Below are 15049 nucleotides of genomic sequence, written 5' to 3' on the forward strand. Positions count from 1 at the left end.
CTAGGGGTGTTTCAGCTACAGTAACAGTGGTGGTTTACAAAAAATGTGGGACACACAACAATGTAACCAAATCCACTTTTACTTTCAGAAAGACTGAACACAAAAATGTAAACAGCAGGATGGATAATGATTTCAATGTGATAACAGAACAATGAAATAGGTGGCTACAGCATACAGTCGTGGATAGATTAGATCAAATCAGGCTCTAATTCACATTTCCCCCAATCAATTCACATCCAGGGCTGATGCAGCAGTCCTAATTAAACAATATTTGATCATGCTAATGAGAGCTAAGACAGAGGACTCCTTCAATTAAAAAGGTGCACAGAAAACCTCCAGATTCCTCAGAAAAAGCAGTTCCTTCCAAAAGTATTCACAGCCCTGAAACTTGTTCACTTTTTTTTTTCCAGATTTTATTTTTAAGACAAAAACATTGGGAAAGTGTGATGTGCCAAGGTGTTCAGTTCTTCCTAGTCTATACTTTAATTGCATTTACATACATACATTTCACAGTTTCAAATACAGCTGCTATTCTTCGTGCTCTCTGCCAACTTTTTCATTTCCATAGACTCAAATTGATTTCAACCTGATTTGAAGTGAAAGGCAGTTTATCTTAATTGAAGCTGGAATCAACTGAACGTTCTCTTTATTTATTTTACCCAACCGGTTACTTAGTACAAGACAGGCAAATATGTTTGCTGAGAGACAAAGTGGGAGAAAGGGGGACACCTTGTGGACAACAGTCTGAAGCGCACAAAAAGTACGAACATGAAAAGACCTATGAATATAATTTATTCATATATCTGCCTTAATAATACAAGGTGATAATAATAATAATAATAATAATAATAATAATAATAATAATAATAATAATAATAATAATAATAATAATAATAATAATAATATCATCATCATCATCATCCTTTCATAGCAGAATCTCAGCATAATTTTGAAAAATATATAAATTATTTGGATTTTCTTTAAGACTTAATTTGTGGGTTTTCAAATTGTGGTAAATAAAATACAGCTGCTACGCCACGAATGTGTTGAAATTCTCTTTTCACATAATCTCTTTCTTATCATTTTTACTGCTCAAACCCAAAATAACAAAAAACAAACAAGAACACCTGACATTTGAAACCCCATCTTAACTGCCTGCAGTTGCATTTTTTAATCCTAAACTGGTTTGGTGTATGATGGAAATATTGTACATTCTGTTGAGACTCTCAACTAACAGATAATTCTTGACTCAAGAATTATCGGTTAATCTTTTCATAATTGATCTCATGCAGGGTCTACGCAGCTATTCCCACAGCATCAGGCCAGTAGTGGGCATCATGTGACAGGAAAGGCAGAATTGCCATTAACAAACCTTTTGTCGAACTTAATACTGGCTGAATGCAGAAGTGGGAGGTCAGGCATTTCAATCAGGTGAATGAAAGCAGGGGAAAGCCTAGGATATCTCCCAGGAGCTGTGATTGGTTAAACACAGCTTTGGCCAAAAAATGGGAACATTACCCAGGGAGGAAATGATAATGAGGGAGAGTGGGAGGAGTTTTTCTCTTAAATGAAGATTAAATTCTTTAGAGAAAGGATGAGCTTAGTGACAACCTGTCTGATGCGTTGAAATTTGTTAGGTAATTAACTGTCTTCTAAAAGCGATTAAACATTTTGTCTGTCTACACAAGAGCTTGTGTTCCTGGACTTTTCTTAGTTTGATTTGCACAAAAAATTCATATGCCCGAGTTTCTTTAAATGGTTCAAAAGCATATTTCAATAGTAACATCTGAAGATGATCTGGAATTGTACGGTGTCATAATGAAACTAATTATAGAACATTTATTCATTTCTTTGCATTTAGCAATACAGTTTTATTGTTTTGTGTAAAAACATTGAAGGATAGGCAAATGTTTTGTGTTTTTGCCTATGTTTTTTTTTTCTGCAAAGTGCTATGAGATGACTTGTGTGGGATCTGGCACGAGATAAAAAATAAGAGTCCTGACATAGATCTCAATATTGCAATGGTCATCAAGTGATCTCATCATTGCAGTTTGATGACTTAATGATAAAGTTAAATTAAGATTTTAAAACTGTTTTACTTATGTAAAACAGCTTATTGATAATTGACCTCACTTGCAAGCTATATATATTTTGGTATCCTTGCACAATTAAAACATAATTACTGATGCATTAGCAATTTATGTAGATCGTTCTTTCGTCTCAACAGGGTACTCATAACTATTGCTACTTTACTGAGAAGATTTTTAATGGACATTTAAGTGCAAAACTATGTTTAAATATATTTGTATATGGTTAATTTTCCACCTCCACCTCTCTGAATGCAACTGTGCTGAGGAGCAATAATTTTGATTGAAATGTGCATTTGAACTGTGAAAACGTAAGTCAAGTATTTCACATTATCAGAAAAAAAATTCAGTGTAAAACATTCTTTAATCAAAGAATTAGTGAAATGCATCATGTTACAATAATGACTAATAACTCAGGTTAATGCCATCCTACTTTTTAGTAAAAGTTCTTTATACCAGTTTCAAATAATTCCATCAAAATATAAAACGCATAGTATGGGAGATTAAACAAAGATGAATCCAGATAATCAGAGCAGGGGGCTGCGTAAACCAAGATTGTGTCTTCTAGCACTGGGACAGGAACTGGCAGTCGGGGCTGATCTGGGAGTGGCAGGCTCGAACACAATTCTGCCAAGAAGGCCTTTTGGGTTGGAGACAGTGACGTCTGAGCCTTGCGTGACAGAGTGCACATGCTCATGGTGGTGCAGGTGTGTGTGGTTGTGGTCATGTTGCTCTGGGTGCCCACTAACTGCTTTAGCCACTAATTGCTGGGCCTGCTCCTCCACAGTGGCAGCCTACAGAAAGAAGAATGAAAGAATAATGGCTTCACAATTGAACATCTACAAATATCGAAGACAAGTAAATAATAGAGTTCCTCCTTTCTGGGGTTTGAACATTTGTTTTTTACAATTTTCGTATCCATGGTGGTTTAGGAGTGAGGGGCAGGGGCGAAGTCTCATCTCTTTCTTTTAAGTAGTAGCTGAGATACTTTAGCATTTTGTAAACTTTTGGAAGTTTACAAAATGCTAGGGAAAGGTTTCGAATACATTTTTTATTCAATAACTAATATTTTTGTTATGAGCATAATAATGATCAAAGAAAATACCTGTGGTTCATAGATTTCACATTTCACCTCAACAGATTCTGCTTTCTGAAAGGAGCTGGCGTCTTTTCCAACAGGGTTCATGTTTTTAAACGCCTCCTCGTGAGTCATGTGTGAACCAGTACAGAACCCCCTGTGCTAAAAGAGAAGTTAAGAATAGTTAGTATGTGATTTTTTTTTATTAATCAATTGTCTACATTCACATATTCTTGCAAAATTAGACTGTGAGGTAAATGTGCAGTACATCCAAATTTTAGAATGTTAAAACGTTTAAAGTTAGTAGCGATTTGCACATTTGTAACAGGATTATATTTGTTGCTCTGGTCATTTTGCTTTGGGTGCCTTTTTGAGTGTCATTGATCATATTATTAGACCTATTGAAGCTGTGGGCTTATGTAGGGATCAATCAAATATACTTTTTTTATTTTTACAATTTTAGTGCTCCTTTAGGAGGTCTTAATCTTTTGTTTTGGTGAAAGTCCAAAATAATTTTTTATTATTATTATTTTTGCTAAGAGCTAAACAAAAAAATAAGCTCATCCAAGTGCAATCTTTTGAAATGCATGATGTTCAGCCAAAAACAATAAATCAGACACAGGAGGAGGGTCTTAATTTTGTCAGTCATGCCTGTGTATGGGATGCTCAATGTGCTAATGGGAGAAAAACAACTTACCATTAACAAAACAGTTTTTTTTGCCATATATTTGTTTTTCAGATTAGACTAAAGAAGATCAGAAGGTTTGGCATTTTAGAAGAAAAATACAAATAAATAATTCAGGTCTTATAAGAACATGCTTTTCGTAAGCCTGATATTTCTGTTTAAAATATTCTTTTTTAAAATTGATCTTACTTTTCCTGATTTCTCAAGAATATTGAAGTTTTATTGTCTGTAAGCCATAATAATACAAATTTAAAGAAATAATGTGTTACAGAGAAAGCACAACATATGTTGCGGACCCCAAGAAGAATAGTCTTCTGCGGTAGAGACTAATGGGGATCCTTAAATAAACAAATAAACAAACAAATAGAACAAAAACAGACTACTTATCCTTCCTGTTTTATTATACCAAATAAAACAGGAAGCAGAACTTGAAGTCAAACAACCTAATGAACAGAACAAAACCAACAAAATTAAACTATTTTTTTAAAAATGACAAAATGAAGGATGACTAAAGACTTTTCTAACTGCCACATGTCTGTCTAGGATTGTGAACAGACTGTCTGAAATTAAGATTTTGAAATTTAGCTAAATTGCGATGTTTAAATCTGTTACTCACAGCAAACTGACAGTTCATTGGTTGGCAGTGGGTCAGCTCACTGAAATCAGTTTCTTTTGAACACTCCGTTTCCAGAACAGTGAACTCTACAAAGTAAGATGGTCCAACAACCCACTGGCAAAACACACAAAAGCATAGTACATATGGAATTAAATTGGCATTCATAATATTTTTACTGACGCAATCATATAAAATTAAAAAATAAATTTTACAATCGTGTTATTGTTTGGCCTCCGAAAATACGTTGAATTTTGAGGTTGAAATATGAATATATGATGAAAAAGGTTTTAAGGGTAAGAAACTTGGCCTGGATCTGAAATTTGATTTATTTGTAAATTTGGAAAGGTCCATGCACTTGTTTTTACCTGTGAGCTGGCTTTTGTAATATTCCCTAGAGCAAAGTAGTTGGCAAGATGACTTTCCTTATTAAACTTCTGCAAAGCGAGCTTGGCTGTCTCCTTGATTACTGGTTCATTCAAGTTGTCAGCCGTAGGGCAATCCGGACACACGTGCACAATAGCAGTAGCTGCAACTAAACAAGGATTAAAGGTACAAAGTCAAAGAAACATAGCAATAGAAACCAAATGCACCACAGTGATAGGAACTCAAGTCTGAAAGGTTAATTTGATTTCTCGTCTCAGGAACACAAAACATGAATAAATTCAACACAAGAAAAAAGAAAGCTACCACAGTCCTACATTGCAGATTCATTTTTTTAATCAGCGGTTGCAACATTATGGTGAGCTCACACTTCCGTTGCTACAACTGTTAATCCACAAAAGTTTTGCACACACAGGGGCATTTTGAAGAAATTCTGTCAAACTTTGTAATTTCTGTTTGACAATTGCAAGGTTTGGCAATTGAAAAGTAAATTCAGTGGGTAGAAAGGAAAAACAAACAAACAAACAAAAACAACAATCCAGAAATATTTCCTATTATCATTCAGAGAAGGAAGAAGAAAAACAACCCAGAAATGACCAAAAGATGCTAAAACCCTAAAATACTGTCTGTGGGAAGACAAAATATTTTACTAAAATGATAAACTAAATAAAACAAATCAATGCTAAATATACATCTATTACTATTAATAATAAAGCAAAAAAAAAATGGCAAAAGGCATTTTTCATGTTCTGTTCACTTACTGTACCTTGCTCATCTAATTTATAACATTTTTTGGGTCAGTAAAATGCAGGGTCTTGACAAACTCAGCAAATAAAACGGATTCTGATTCTTTTCATTCATTTTAATGCAATCAATAGAATCATGGATCATGAACGGATCACACATGTTTAGATTATTATTTTTTTGTTCTTTTTCTTACGATCATTTCACCCACCTTCTCGCAGGGCACAAGAGTAGCTCTCAAGTTTGACCTGAGCATCAACTTGAACAGATGCCTGACACTCTCCATACACCTGAAGGAAGCAAATATATTTACACACTTACTTTGTATAAAGATGATTAAAAGGGAGACATTACAGAATTGTGCAACAGTTTTATTATTATTATTATTATTATTATTATTATTATTATTATTATTATTATTATTATTATTATTATTATTATATAGCAACTCAGTTTACATACACTGTAAAAAAACAAACTTGTTTATGGTAACATAAACGGACAGCTGTGGTTGCCAGAATTTTACTGTATCTACAGTATATGGTTAAATTCTGGCAACTACAGCTGACAGTATTTTACCATAAACCAGAGATTGTTTTTTCTTTTTAGAGCATATGTTTTTGTATTTAATCTTGATTAAGGCAGTTTTAGGGCTACGTAGGATCAGATCGATCAAAATAATAATAAAAAAAATCAATTAGAAATATCTGAATTTTAATTGTATTTTTAGGTATAACAACTGAAAAAAAAAAAAAAACAATTTTTGAATAGCTGGATTGCCTTACAATCAATAACGGACAACAGAAAATAAATGGAATTTGAGGACAAATGCTAATCAGCACATTAAAAAAATCAAAACACAACAGTGTTGGATATTTTTTGTGTGTGTGTATGTGTGTGCATGCGTGTGTGTCTGTGTGAGCTGTAATTTTACTGAAGTATGACACAAAACAGTTTTGGACTTACAGGGATATCTCCAAGACCTCTGACTTCACATTGTTTCCATGGTTTTTTGCTGATGCTGTGGCACTTGGTCTCCAGCACATCAATAGTCAAGTTGTAAACTGAACCACTCTTCTCCTGGGTACAACAATAAGATGTGTATTCTACAATTAAAAAACAAAAGTGAGACAGAGAAGGACAGAGAGAAGAAAAGGGGGAGAGCAAGAGCAAGGGTTCCCAAGTTGGAAATTGAACCCAGGATGGCTTCATCAAGGACCTTCTTTATGTAGGGTGTCCGTTTTTCCTATACGCTAGTGACAATCTATTAGGAGTATGGTTAATTAAAAAATATTGCAGATTGCAAAAGCAGCCAGACTAAAAATGTAAATAGTGCCATTAAATTCTCCGAGTATACTTTCTTCTGCAATATACTTTCTTCGAGAACCCAAAATGTTGTCAAAATGCTAACAAAGTTGTACATTGAGACCCCATCTACTGTACATTAATTCTGTGCACGCATGAATATTTTCACCCTAACCTGATTTGATGTGCTGGAGAGATCGTAGAGTCTGTTGAGAGTTAGGATGTATCCATCAGTCCGGTCCTGGTTGATCTGCTGCAGGACCTCTTCTGCCGTTCTCTCAACATCAGGGCTGTGACAGCCTTGTGACTCGACTTTGGCTTTCCCGTTATGGAAAAGTAATCCCAGTAACAGAACTAGAAAGGATACACTCATGTTCTTCTACACATACACAGTCTCTCTCACACAGGACCAAACATACAATTGAAAAAAAAAATCCTAGTTTTCACAAAGACTGTTCTGACAGACACAAGAAGGTAAATGCTTCTTGTGTCTTTCACCCCTCCCGCAATGGGATGAGCAAACAGCTGATTGCATCTATTGCATGAAAGGCCAATGCCTGACTGACTGAGCGGTCATAGTTCAATGGGATATAAAGAACTTCAAGCCAGTGATTAAATAAATATGATACTCAACTCTGTCATTCAAATAATACATTACCTCCTTTAATTTTGTCACCTGATACTGATTTACAAGTGATATTTCAGTCCAACTCAAAAGTGCAAATTGTATTTTAAGTCACTTGCTCAATCGACTCACAAGGATCACATCAGGAGCAATCATTTAGAGCAGAGCTGCAATCAATCTGAGAAAAATCTTGATGTTCAGAACTAACTGACATGTCTGTTTTAAACCAGGGGATTTGAACCCAAGTTCTCAAGATCTACACGCCTGCAGGTTTTAGACTGAATAAGAATTCTTATTTTTAGGGAGATCTTGGTGTTTTTTCTTTTAATTTCTCTCAGAGGTTTGTATATATTAAAGTCTTCTTAAACTTTCTCTCTGAGGTTTATTTTCTAGGCCAGGGAAATTGTACTCCAGTCCTCAAGTGCCTGTGTCCTGCAATTTTTAGATGTGTCCATTGTTCAGCAGAGCCGGGGCAAAGTGGCAGTTCTGTTGAACATTTGTGCAGTTGTGACGGTTTCTTGAAAACAACTTTGTTGTCTTTCAGCAAATTTGATACTAATTTGATGTTTCATAATGGTTATGATCCATTTACACCAAAACCTTTTGCTTCAGTTATGATGCAATCTACTTTTAAAATTAAAACTTTATTGTGATTGTTTTTTAACAGCTCATCACGACCTTTAACTTGAAATGACTCAATAGGTCAGTCTAGGGAAAACTTTGTTTTTCAATTTTGCAACTGAAGAGGCCCACTGATAACGACTATTTGCTTTGTCTGGAAATCTGATTGCATCAGTAAAAGTTCACAAAGACAAGGTATAAAGACTTTTTTTCAGTTTTAGCAACCTAGAGCAGATGTTCAGTCTGGAGTTGAAAAAAGTAGAAATTATTCTGTTTTGGATGTTTTTTTTGTTTTTTTGTTTTTTTTTTTAGCAAAAAACAAAAAACAAAAAAAAAACAAACAAACAAAACAATAACAACAAACACACAAATCAGTTTCAATATGATTACAACGAAATGTTTACAGAAACACGTTTCTGTCAAGGTTTGAGTCCTTGTGTGTTGTTCATTTTTGCACCCACTAGATGGCGCCAGGAAGCGTGGAGGGGACCTATGCAGGTGTGCTTTTATTATGCTGTATATGAAGAGCTGGCTGCCAGCCCTCCTTTACCTTATTAGAAATTAAGCCCAGATGATTTAGTTAGAGGTGGCATTGGTATTTAGTTTTGTTATGTACCATCACACAAAGGAGTAAAAGGCAATGAAAAGGCAGACAAATTAGCTAAATAGGGCTTTAGAGAGCATAATAACTATTACTTTTCCTTTTTGGGAAAAGGGAAGGCAAATTAGTTAAGAGTAAATAAATAGAAATATGGCAAAAAAAGGTGGAATGAAGATAAGAAAGGAAGGTGTTTAAACAAAAGCCAACGTGAGTTAAAAATATTAATGAGAGAAAGGGAAGATTAAGTTATACTTGTCAAATGTCATTTTATGTGTTATTGGTCGGAAAAGTAGTGATAAATGTGAAGGATGTGGAGAAAAAAAATGTAGAACGTGTATTGATGAATTGTAAAATATGAGACTGAAAGAGAGAAACTGAGAAAAAATAGAATTTAATGAATGTAAGGCAGCATCGCTTCACATTCGGTGGCAGTATTCACCTGAAAGTTGCTTGTGATTAGCCTTAGCAGAAAAGGAGAAGAAGAAGAAGCAGCCTCCGATGCCTGAGTGTTATCCTTCATGATAAACCAAACCCTCTGTGTTCCTGAACTTTCCTTGCTTGTTGAACCTTTTCAGGATTGCTGTGCTCATTTGGTCACCCCATTTGAAGTATTCTGGATTCCTTTGTTCAAGACCTCATCTGTACCATAAATGTTGGAACCCATCTCTGTGTCTGGCAGTTTTTACTCTCCATCATCCTCCTGAGTACTTAACCTATCTTTCCACGATCACCGCTTTCTGTCTTGTCATCTGTCTGGCTCAAGAGTCATCTGTCATTGTCAATACACAAGGAGAAACAACACCTTCCACTCACTTGTCCCTGGTGGCTCCACCTACAACTCAAAATAAGCTTGTTTCATATTTTATCGTGCATCTCAAGTCAATTCCAATCTAACCCCTCATGTCTCAACACAGTGTTCTCGTTAGCGACTTCCAGTTCCTTCTAATACAGCCTAAGATTCATTATTAATTTTCTTGTAATAAAATCTTTAGATTTTACTTGTCTCCTCCATGTCTGTGCATGTGGGTCAGAAGATTAGATACTAACATGACAGTTTGACATACTGTATATTTACTAGACTCTGGGTTAATCTAAAAAGGTCTGAAATACTCCATTACAACCATTTAAAAAATGCAAACGTAAACACTGCAATTCAGAGTTCAAATGTTTTCTGCACAAAACAGATTTGATCATGCTTCTTGGGGACATTGAACCAACACGAAACAGACAGCAACAAACTAAGCAAACTATCTGTTCAACACTTTTTGTGAAAATTATCAGTTTTTTGAACCCTTGAGAGACACTGGATTTCTTTTTTTTATTTAAAATCTCTGGCACACAGGATTAAAAAAAATAAAAGGTCTAATGATCCTGGTTTTGTCAGTGAGCTTAGTTCAAAAAGACATTTAGGCACAGTCAGCTATACAGTTGCCATTTTTACCAATGACCCATTTACAGATTCTGATCTTTGTTGTTCAGATGGCACAAATTAAAAGAAGTTTATTTTTATACACTTTGTCTTTATTAAATGGTCAAATAGGTGGCATTTCACAAGTTATGTCTTCAATAATGACCAGGAAAAGTAGTTGTTACAATACTTAGACAATTAGTATCTGAATTCTCTCAGAAGTTTTGCTCTATTTCAGGAGCAGTTAAGTCCCATCATGCAGCAGGCTTGAACAAGGGATCCTCTAAAAAGAGTTTGTTCACTAGACTCTTTCCTTCTGCTGGATTGGCACACTCTGCTGAGCGAGAGGTAGGGAAGGGCAGGATGGTTGGTTCAGTCTGTCCCGGAATACTTGGGTCAGGTTTGAGGGGCAGAGTGACTCCAACTTCAGGCCCAGCTGCGGGAACGTCGGGGAAGGAAGGCAGGATCATTGGTTGGTCAATGGCAGGCAGAGTCCTTATCAAGCCTTCTGGTTCGTCGTGTTGTTCGGTCTCATGCTCATGCAAGTGGTGATGGTGGTGATGTTCATGCTCATGCAGGTGAGCATGGTTATGCTCATGGTCCAAAGCATGCTCATGGTCATGGTCATGGGTGTGTGTGCCCGCAGGATGGGTGTAGTTATGGTGCTGATTGGGAAAGCCACCAGTGTGGTTTTGTGCCTTGGCATGATAGGCATGAACGTGATCATGATCGCCGTCAATTCCATGGTCATGTGAGTGGGCATGCCCATGCCTGTAGGCACTGCCTGGCTTATGATCATGGGTGTGGTGATGTTTGCTCCCATCAGGGTGTGGGACATCATGGTGAGAGTGATCCTTGGTGTGGTCATGGATGTGATCGTGTTCACTTAAACGTAAATGGCCACGCCATTGTCCACGGCCATGACCGTGTTCGTGGCTCCTGTTATGATGACCGTGTCCGCGGCCCCCGCCCTGACCATGTTCGTGGCTCCCGCCCTGACCGTGTCCGTGGCCCCCGCCCTGACCGTGTCCGCGGCCCCCGCCCTGACCATGTTCGTGGCTCCCGCCCTGACCGTGTCCGTGGCCCCCGCCCTGACCGTGTTCATGGCTCCCGCCCTGACCATGTCTATGCCCATGTCCATGTGAGTGACCTTTGCCATGCTCTTTGTCATGGTCATGGCCCTTTCCACGTTCATGTCTGTGTGTGTCATTGTGTGGGTGGTCAGTTGCATCACCCAGCTGATGTTGTACTTTTTCTCTTTCAGCAGCCTGTGGAAAGTCAAGAAAATCAAGATTTGGATCATGTGGAAGATTAGAGAAACACATTTGAAGCTGGTATAAAAATGATACCAATAAAAGAGCTTATTACAGAAACTGTAGGTTACCTCTTGCTCATAGATTTCACACTCTACACTAATGTCTTCATTAGCAGTTGGGGTCTTTATGAGAGATGCCTTACAGAAGCCCTTGTGCTGAGAACAGAAGCATATTTTAAATGTAGTTTTCCACTCCATTCAGGTCACATAGTGAAAGCATATGTAAAAGGACCAATACAGATTTATGACCACATAAATTTTAAGGAAAATATTTTGATATGACTCACTGAGAATTCGCATGTCATGATAGGACACTTTTCACCTGCTGGTGGCTGTTTATACTTTCCGCAAACAGTCTCCTGAATAGTGTACTCCACATTGTAATACATGTCCATTGCCATCTGGAGACAAATGCAAGAAAAGATAAAATGTTTTTAAAGTAGGATACAGCAGTAGAAAATATATATAATCATGAGATTCGTATAAAGTGTTCAATTGATGTAACTTGTCAAAATTTCAACTAAAGGCATCTTTTACCTTGCTTTAACTAGAACACAAAATAAGATGAGATAAATAGTATACAGTGCAATGTTTGTTTGGAATTATTTTTATTTTATTTATTTATTTTACTTACGCCGGCAGAAGCGCGTAAGATTTTGAGCAGAGCAAAATGATTGTTCAGTCCACTTTCATTGTTGAACTTCTCCAGTGATCGAGACACAGTCTTCTGGACCTGTTCGCTGCCAAAGCTGATGAAAGTTGGACAGTCGGGGCAAATCTCTGTCACCCTGGCTGCAGGAACTGAGTAAATATAAAACATCCTTTTAGTGATTGGATGTTGTAATAATGTGTTGCATTTGCTAATGCTAATCTCGCAAAGTTCTTTTTTATGAGAAATCTTAACTTTTAGCACAAATCCACACACACACAAGAATATTTAATACAATATATTTTTTTTCATACCTGGCCTAATAACACAATCGTATTTGTAGAGACGAACCACTCTGTGTGGCTTATTGATGTAGATGGCAGCCTTGCATTGCCCATACACCTGCAAAAACACAGTAATATATATATATATATATATATATATATATATATATATATATATATATATATATATATATATGTATATACAATATATATTTGTTTGAATTTTTTCCCCAAACATGGTTATTTCGTATTCCAATGGATTAGGAGTAGAGTCAACCTTATCAATAGAAAACAGAAAATATTAGTTTTGTTTTAAACCCTCAATTAATAGGTTGTTTGACAAACAACTTTAAAATTAGAACCATGGTGTCATAGCTATTTTTATTTTTGCTTGAGGCATGCATTTTCATCCAACAACAGCAGTGCTTTTACTTTAAAGATGGATAGTGGAAGGAGTAGTTGTGAAGGAATTACCTTCATTTGTTTCCAAAGTGGGAATTTGGGTCTCAGAAGGATGTCAAACCTAACTTAATCACGTTCTGGGTGCAACTTGCAATGTAAATCTATGTTGTTAAATTTTTTTTTTTGGGGGGCGGGGGGATTAGTTAGATGTGTTATTTTAAGTATTGTAGCAGAACAATAACAAATATTGATTAAGAAGTTCTGCATATACATCTGAATTAATGAAGTATACACTAGCTGAAGTGCAACAAAATTGTTTTCTACTGTGGTTATGATCTAAGAAACAGCTGCTTTTCTTTATCTACCAGGGTGTATCTGATGAAACCCATCACACATAGTGTTAGATTAGATTTTTTAAAATCTTGATTTAGAGATGCTTACGTTTTACTTCTCCACAGGCAGAGGAGTAAAGATTATTAATTTCTATGCCTGTTCTGCCTATGTACTTTATAATAATTCCCTAAGCTGCCATTAAGTTGCATTAGTTGCACCTTAAACAGATGATGTGAAAGGAGCCTGTTTCTGCTGACACCAAAAGTTAGCTATGAATGAATAAGTGATAAAGAACAAGTTGAAGGACAGAATTTACTTGTGTGTTTATGTGTTAAGAATGAAGATTTGAGTTCTAACCGGCATCTGAGTTTCGGGACGAGCCTCGCATTTCTTCCAGTCCCTCCTACTGATAACACTGCAGTTGGTCTCCACTACATCCAGAGTCAGATAATAAACTACTCCGTTTTCTCCCTGTAACACACAAATAACAATATATAAGGTAACAATGTGTGATTTGTCATATCTCCAAAGTTTTATCTTTCAATCAATGTAAAAAAATAAAAAATAAGAATGAAAGAAACTCACAGTGCATTATATCTTAGGCCAAGAAATACTCATCAGTGGGGCTCAATTGGTATTACTTACATGTCTATCCAGGTGGACATTGGAAAGCCGGTGCAGGCTGAAGACGTAGCCATCCACTCGATCAAGGTTGATCTTGCTGAGAGCTAAATGAGAAGCGCTCACAGCTGATGGATCTTCACATGAACCTGGCTGGATGCCACCCTGCTCAACTGGCGCACTGTAGACGCTCCCCACTACCAGCAGGAACAGGACACAGCTCTTCATCGCAAAGCCCTGTCTTGACCCTATCTCTGTCAAACTTACTATGCCTCTTTCTCACACACCAACCAAACAGAGGAGAGATGCCAGGAGAGAGGAAAATGATGACCCTTTATATTCTTGCTGACTATCATACCCACTCACAAAGGCCATGTATCTCCTTTAACCTAGAGTCAACACAACCCTCGACCTCTGTTTCATTCCTAAACAGATCGTCACATCTAAGACTTTACTCCTACCTCTCCACCAACCAATCAGCTACAGTACAGACTTGCACAATGGAGTTTATCAGCCCTGTCTCCTCTTTAGGATCAATATGGTCGGGTGGTTCGGAGACCTTTGGTTGATTGGTGGAAGTCACATGATCTTCTCTTGGCACTAACATTTAGTTTACTCAATGGCAAGGCTGATCCTAAAGGTTTAAAAATTAACATTTGCAGAAAGTCTTTAAAGCTTTAGTCAAAATTCAAAGAGAAGCAAACTGAAGTCTATAGAAGTGACATTTGGTAGTCAGTTGGAACATGAGACCATTTTGGTTCAGCACTTTGTCAAATTTTGAGTTATTCCTTTTCTGATTATCATCTGAATTTGGAAAACGAGTTTATATTTATTTTCAGATTTTGCAGAGATGTCTTTGACCTTTGTCCAAATAAATAAACAAGACAGAAAACCATTTACTAGAAAGTAAATATTTATGTGCAAAAGTACACCCATGTAGCAAATTGGTCACAAAGACCTGTTTATATGAATTTTTGAATGGCTCAATGTTGACTAAAAGATAAACCTCTGAAAGCAAATAGCCTTTGTACATTCCACCATCATCTAAATGACAGAATAGTAGAACATCCTTATGGCACTATACTCGTTTATCTGTTCACAAAATTATATTAGATATATTTATTACTGAGTCAAAATTTTTCAGTGGATAAATGCTGAAAATATAATTTAACTTTATTCATTTAGCAAATCTGCCATTTAAATCAAAGCAAAGATTTAGAAGGTGCAAATTTATGCTATATACAGTGCATCCATAAAAAATGTGCATTGCTTCAATTTTTCGACATTTTATGGG

At 36.4% G+C, this 15049-nt stretch overlaps 2 protein-coding genes across 2 annotated transcripts; both read right to left on the minus strand.

Moving 5' to 3' along the window:
* Window positions 1-2432: 2432 nt before the first annotated feature.
* LOC106904549 (fetuin-B-like) lies at window positions 2433-7387 on the minus strand. The gene is made up of 7 exons (XM_014968940.2): window positions 7072-7387; window positions 6558-6671; window positions 5803-5881; window positions 4832-4998; window positions 4467-4580; window positions 3193-3327; window positions 2433-2881 (listed from the first exon to the last, which is right to left on the minus strand). The coding sequence occupies exons 1-7, from the start codon at window positions 7267-7269 to the stop codon at window positions 2615-2617; spliced, it is 1074 nt and encodes a 357-aa protein (XP_014824426.2). The 5' UTR covers window positions 7270-7387; the 3' UTR covers window positions 2433-2614.
* Window positions 7388-10242: 2855 nt separating this feature from the next.
* fetub (fetuin B) lies at window positions 10243-14063 on the minus strand. Its single transcript, XM_014968944.2, has 7 exons — window positions 13780-14063; window positions 13492-13605; window positions 12430-12517; window positions 12101-12267; window positions 11754-11867; window positions 11536-11622; window positions 10243-11419 (listed from the first exon to the last, which is right to left on the minus strand). Exons 1-7 carry the CDS (start codon window positions 13981-13983, stop codon window positions 10406-10408), a joined length of 1788 nt encoding a protein of 595 aa, XP_014824430.2. The 5' UTR covers window positions 13984-14063; the 3' UTR covers window positions 10243-10405.
* Between the last annotated feature and the right edge of the window lie 986 nt (window positions 14064-15049).

This window comes from Poecilia mexicana, unplaced genomic scaffold, assembly GCF_051168715.1.
Source record: "Poecilia mexicana isolate PSO_F unplaced genomic scaffold, ASM5116871v1 scaffold_4, whole genome shotgun sequence".
Taxonomy (NCBI): domain Eukaryota; kingdom Metazoa; phylum Chordata; class Actinopteri; order Cyprinodontiformes; family Poeciliidae; genus Poecilia; species Poecilia mexicana.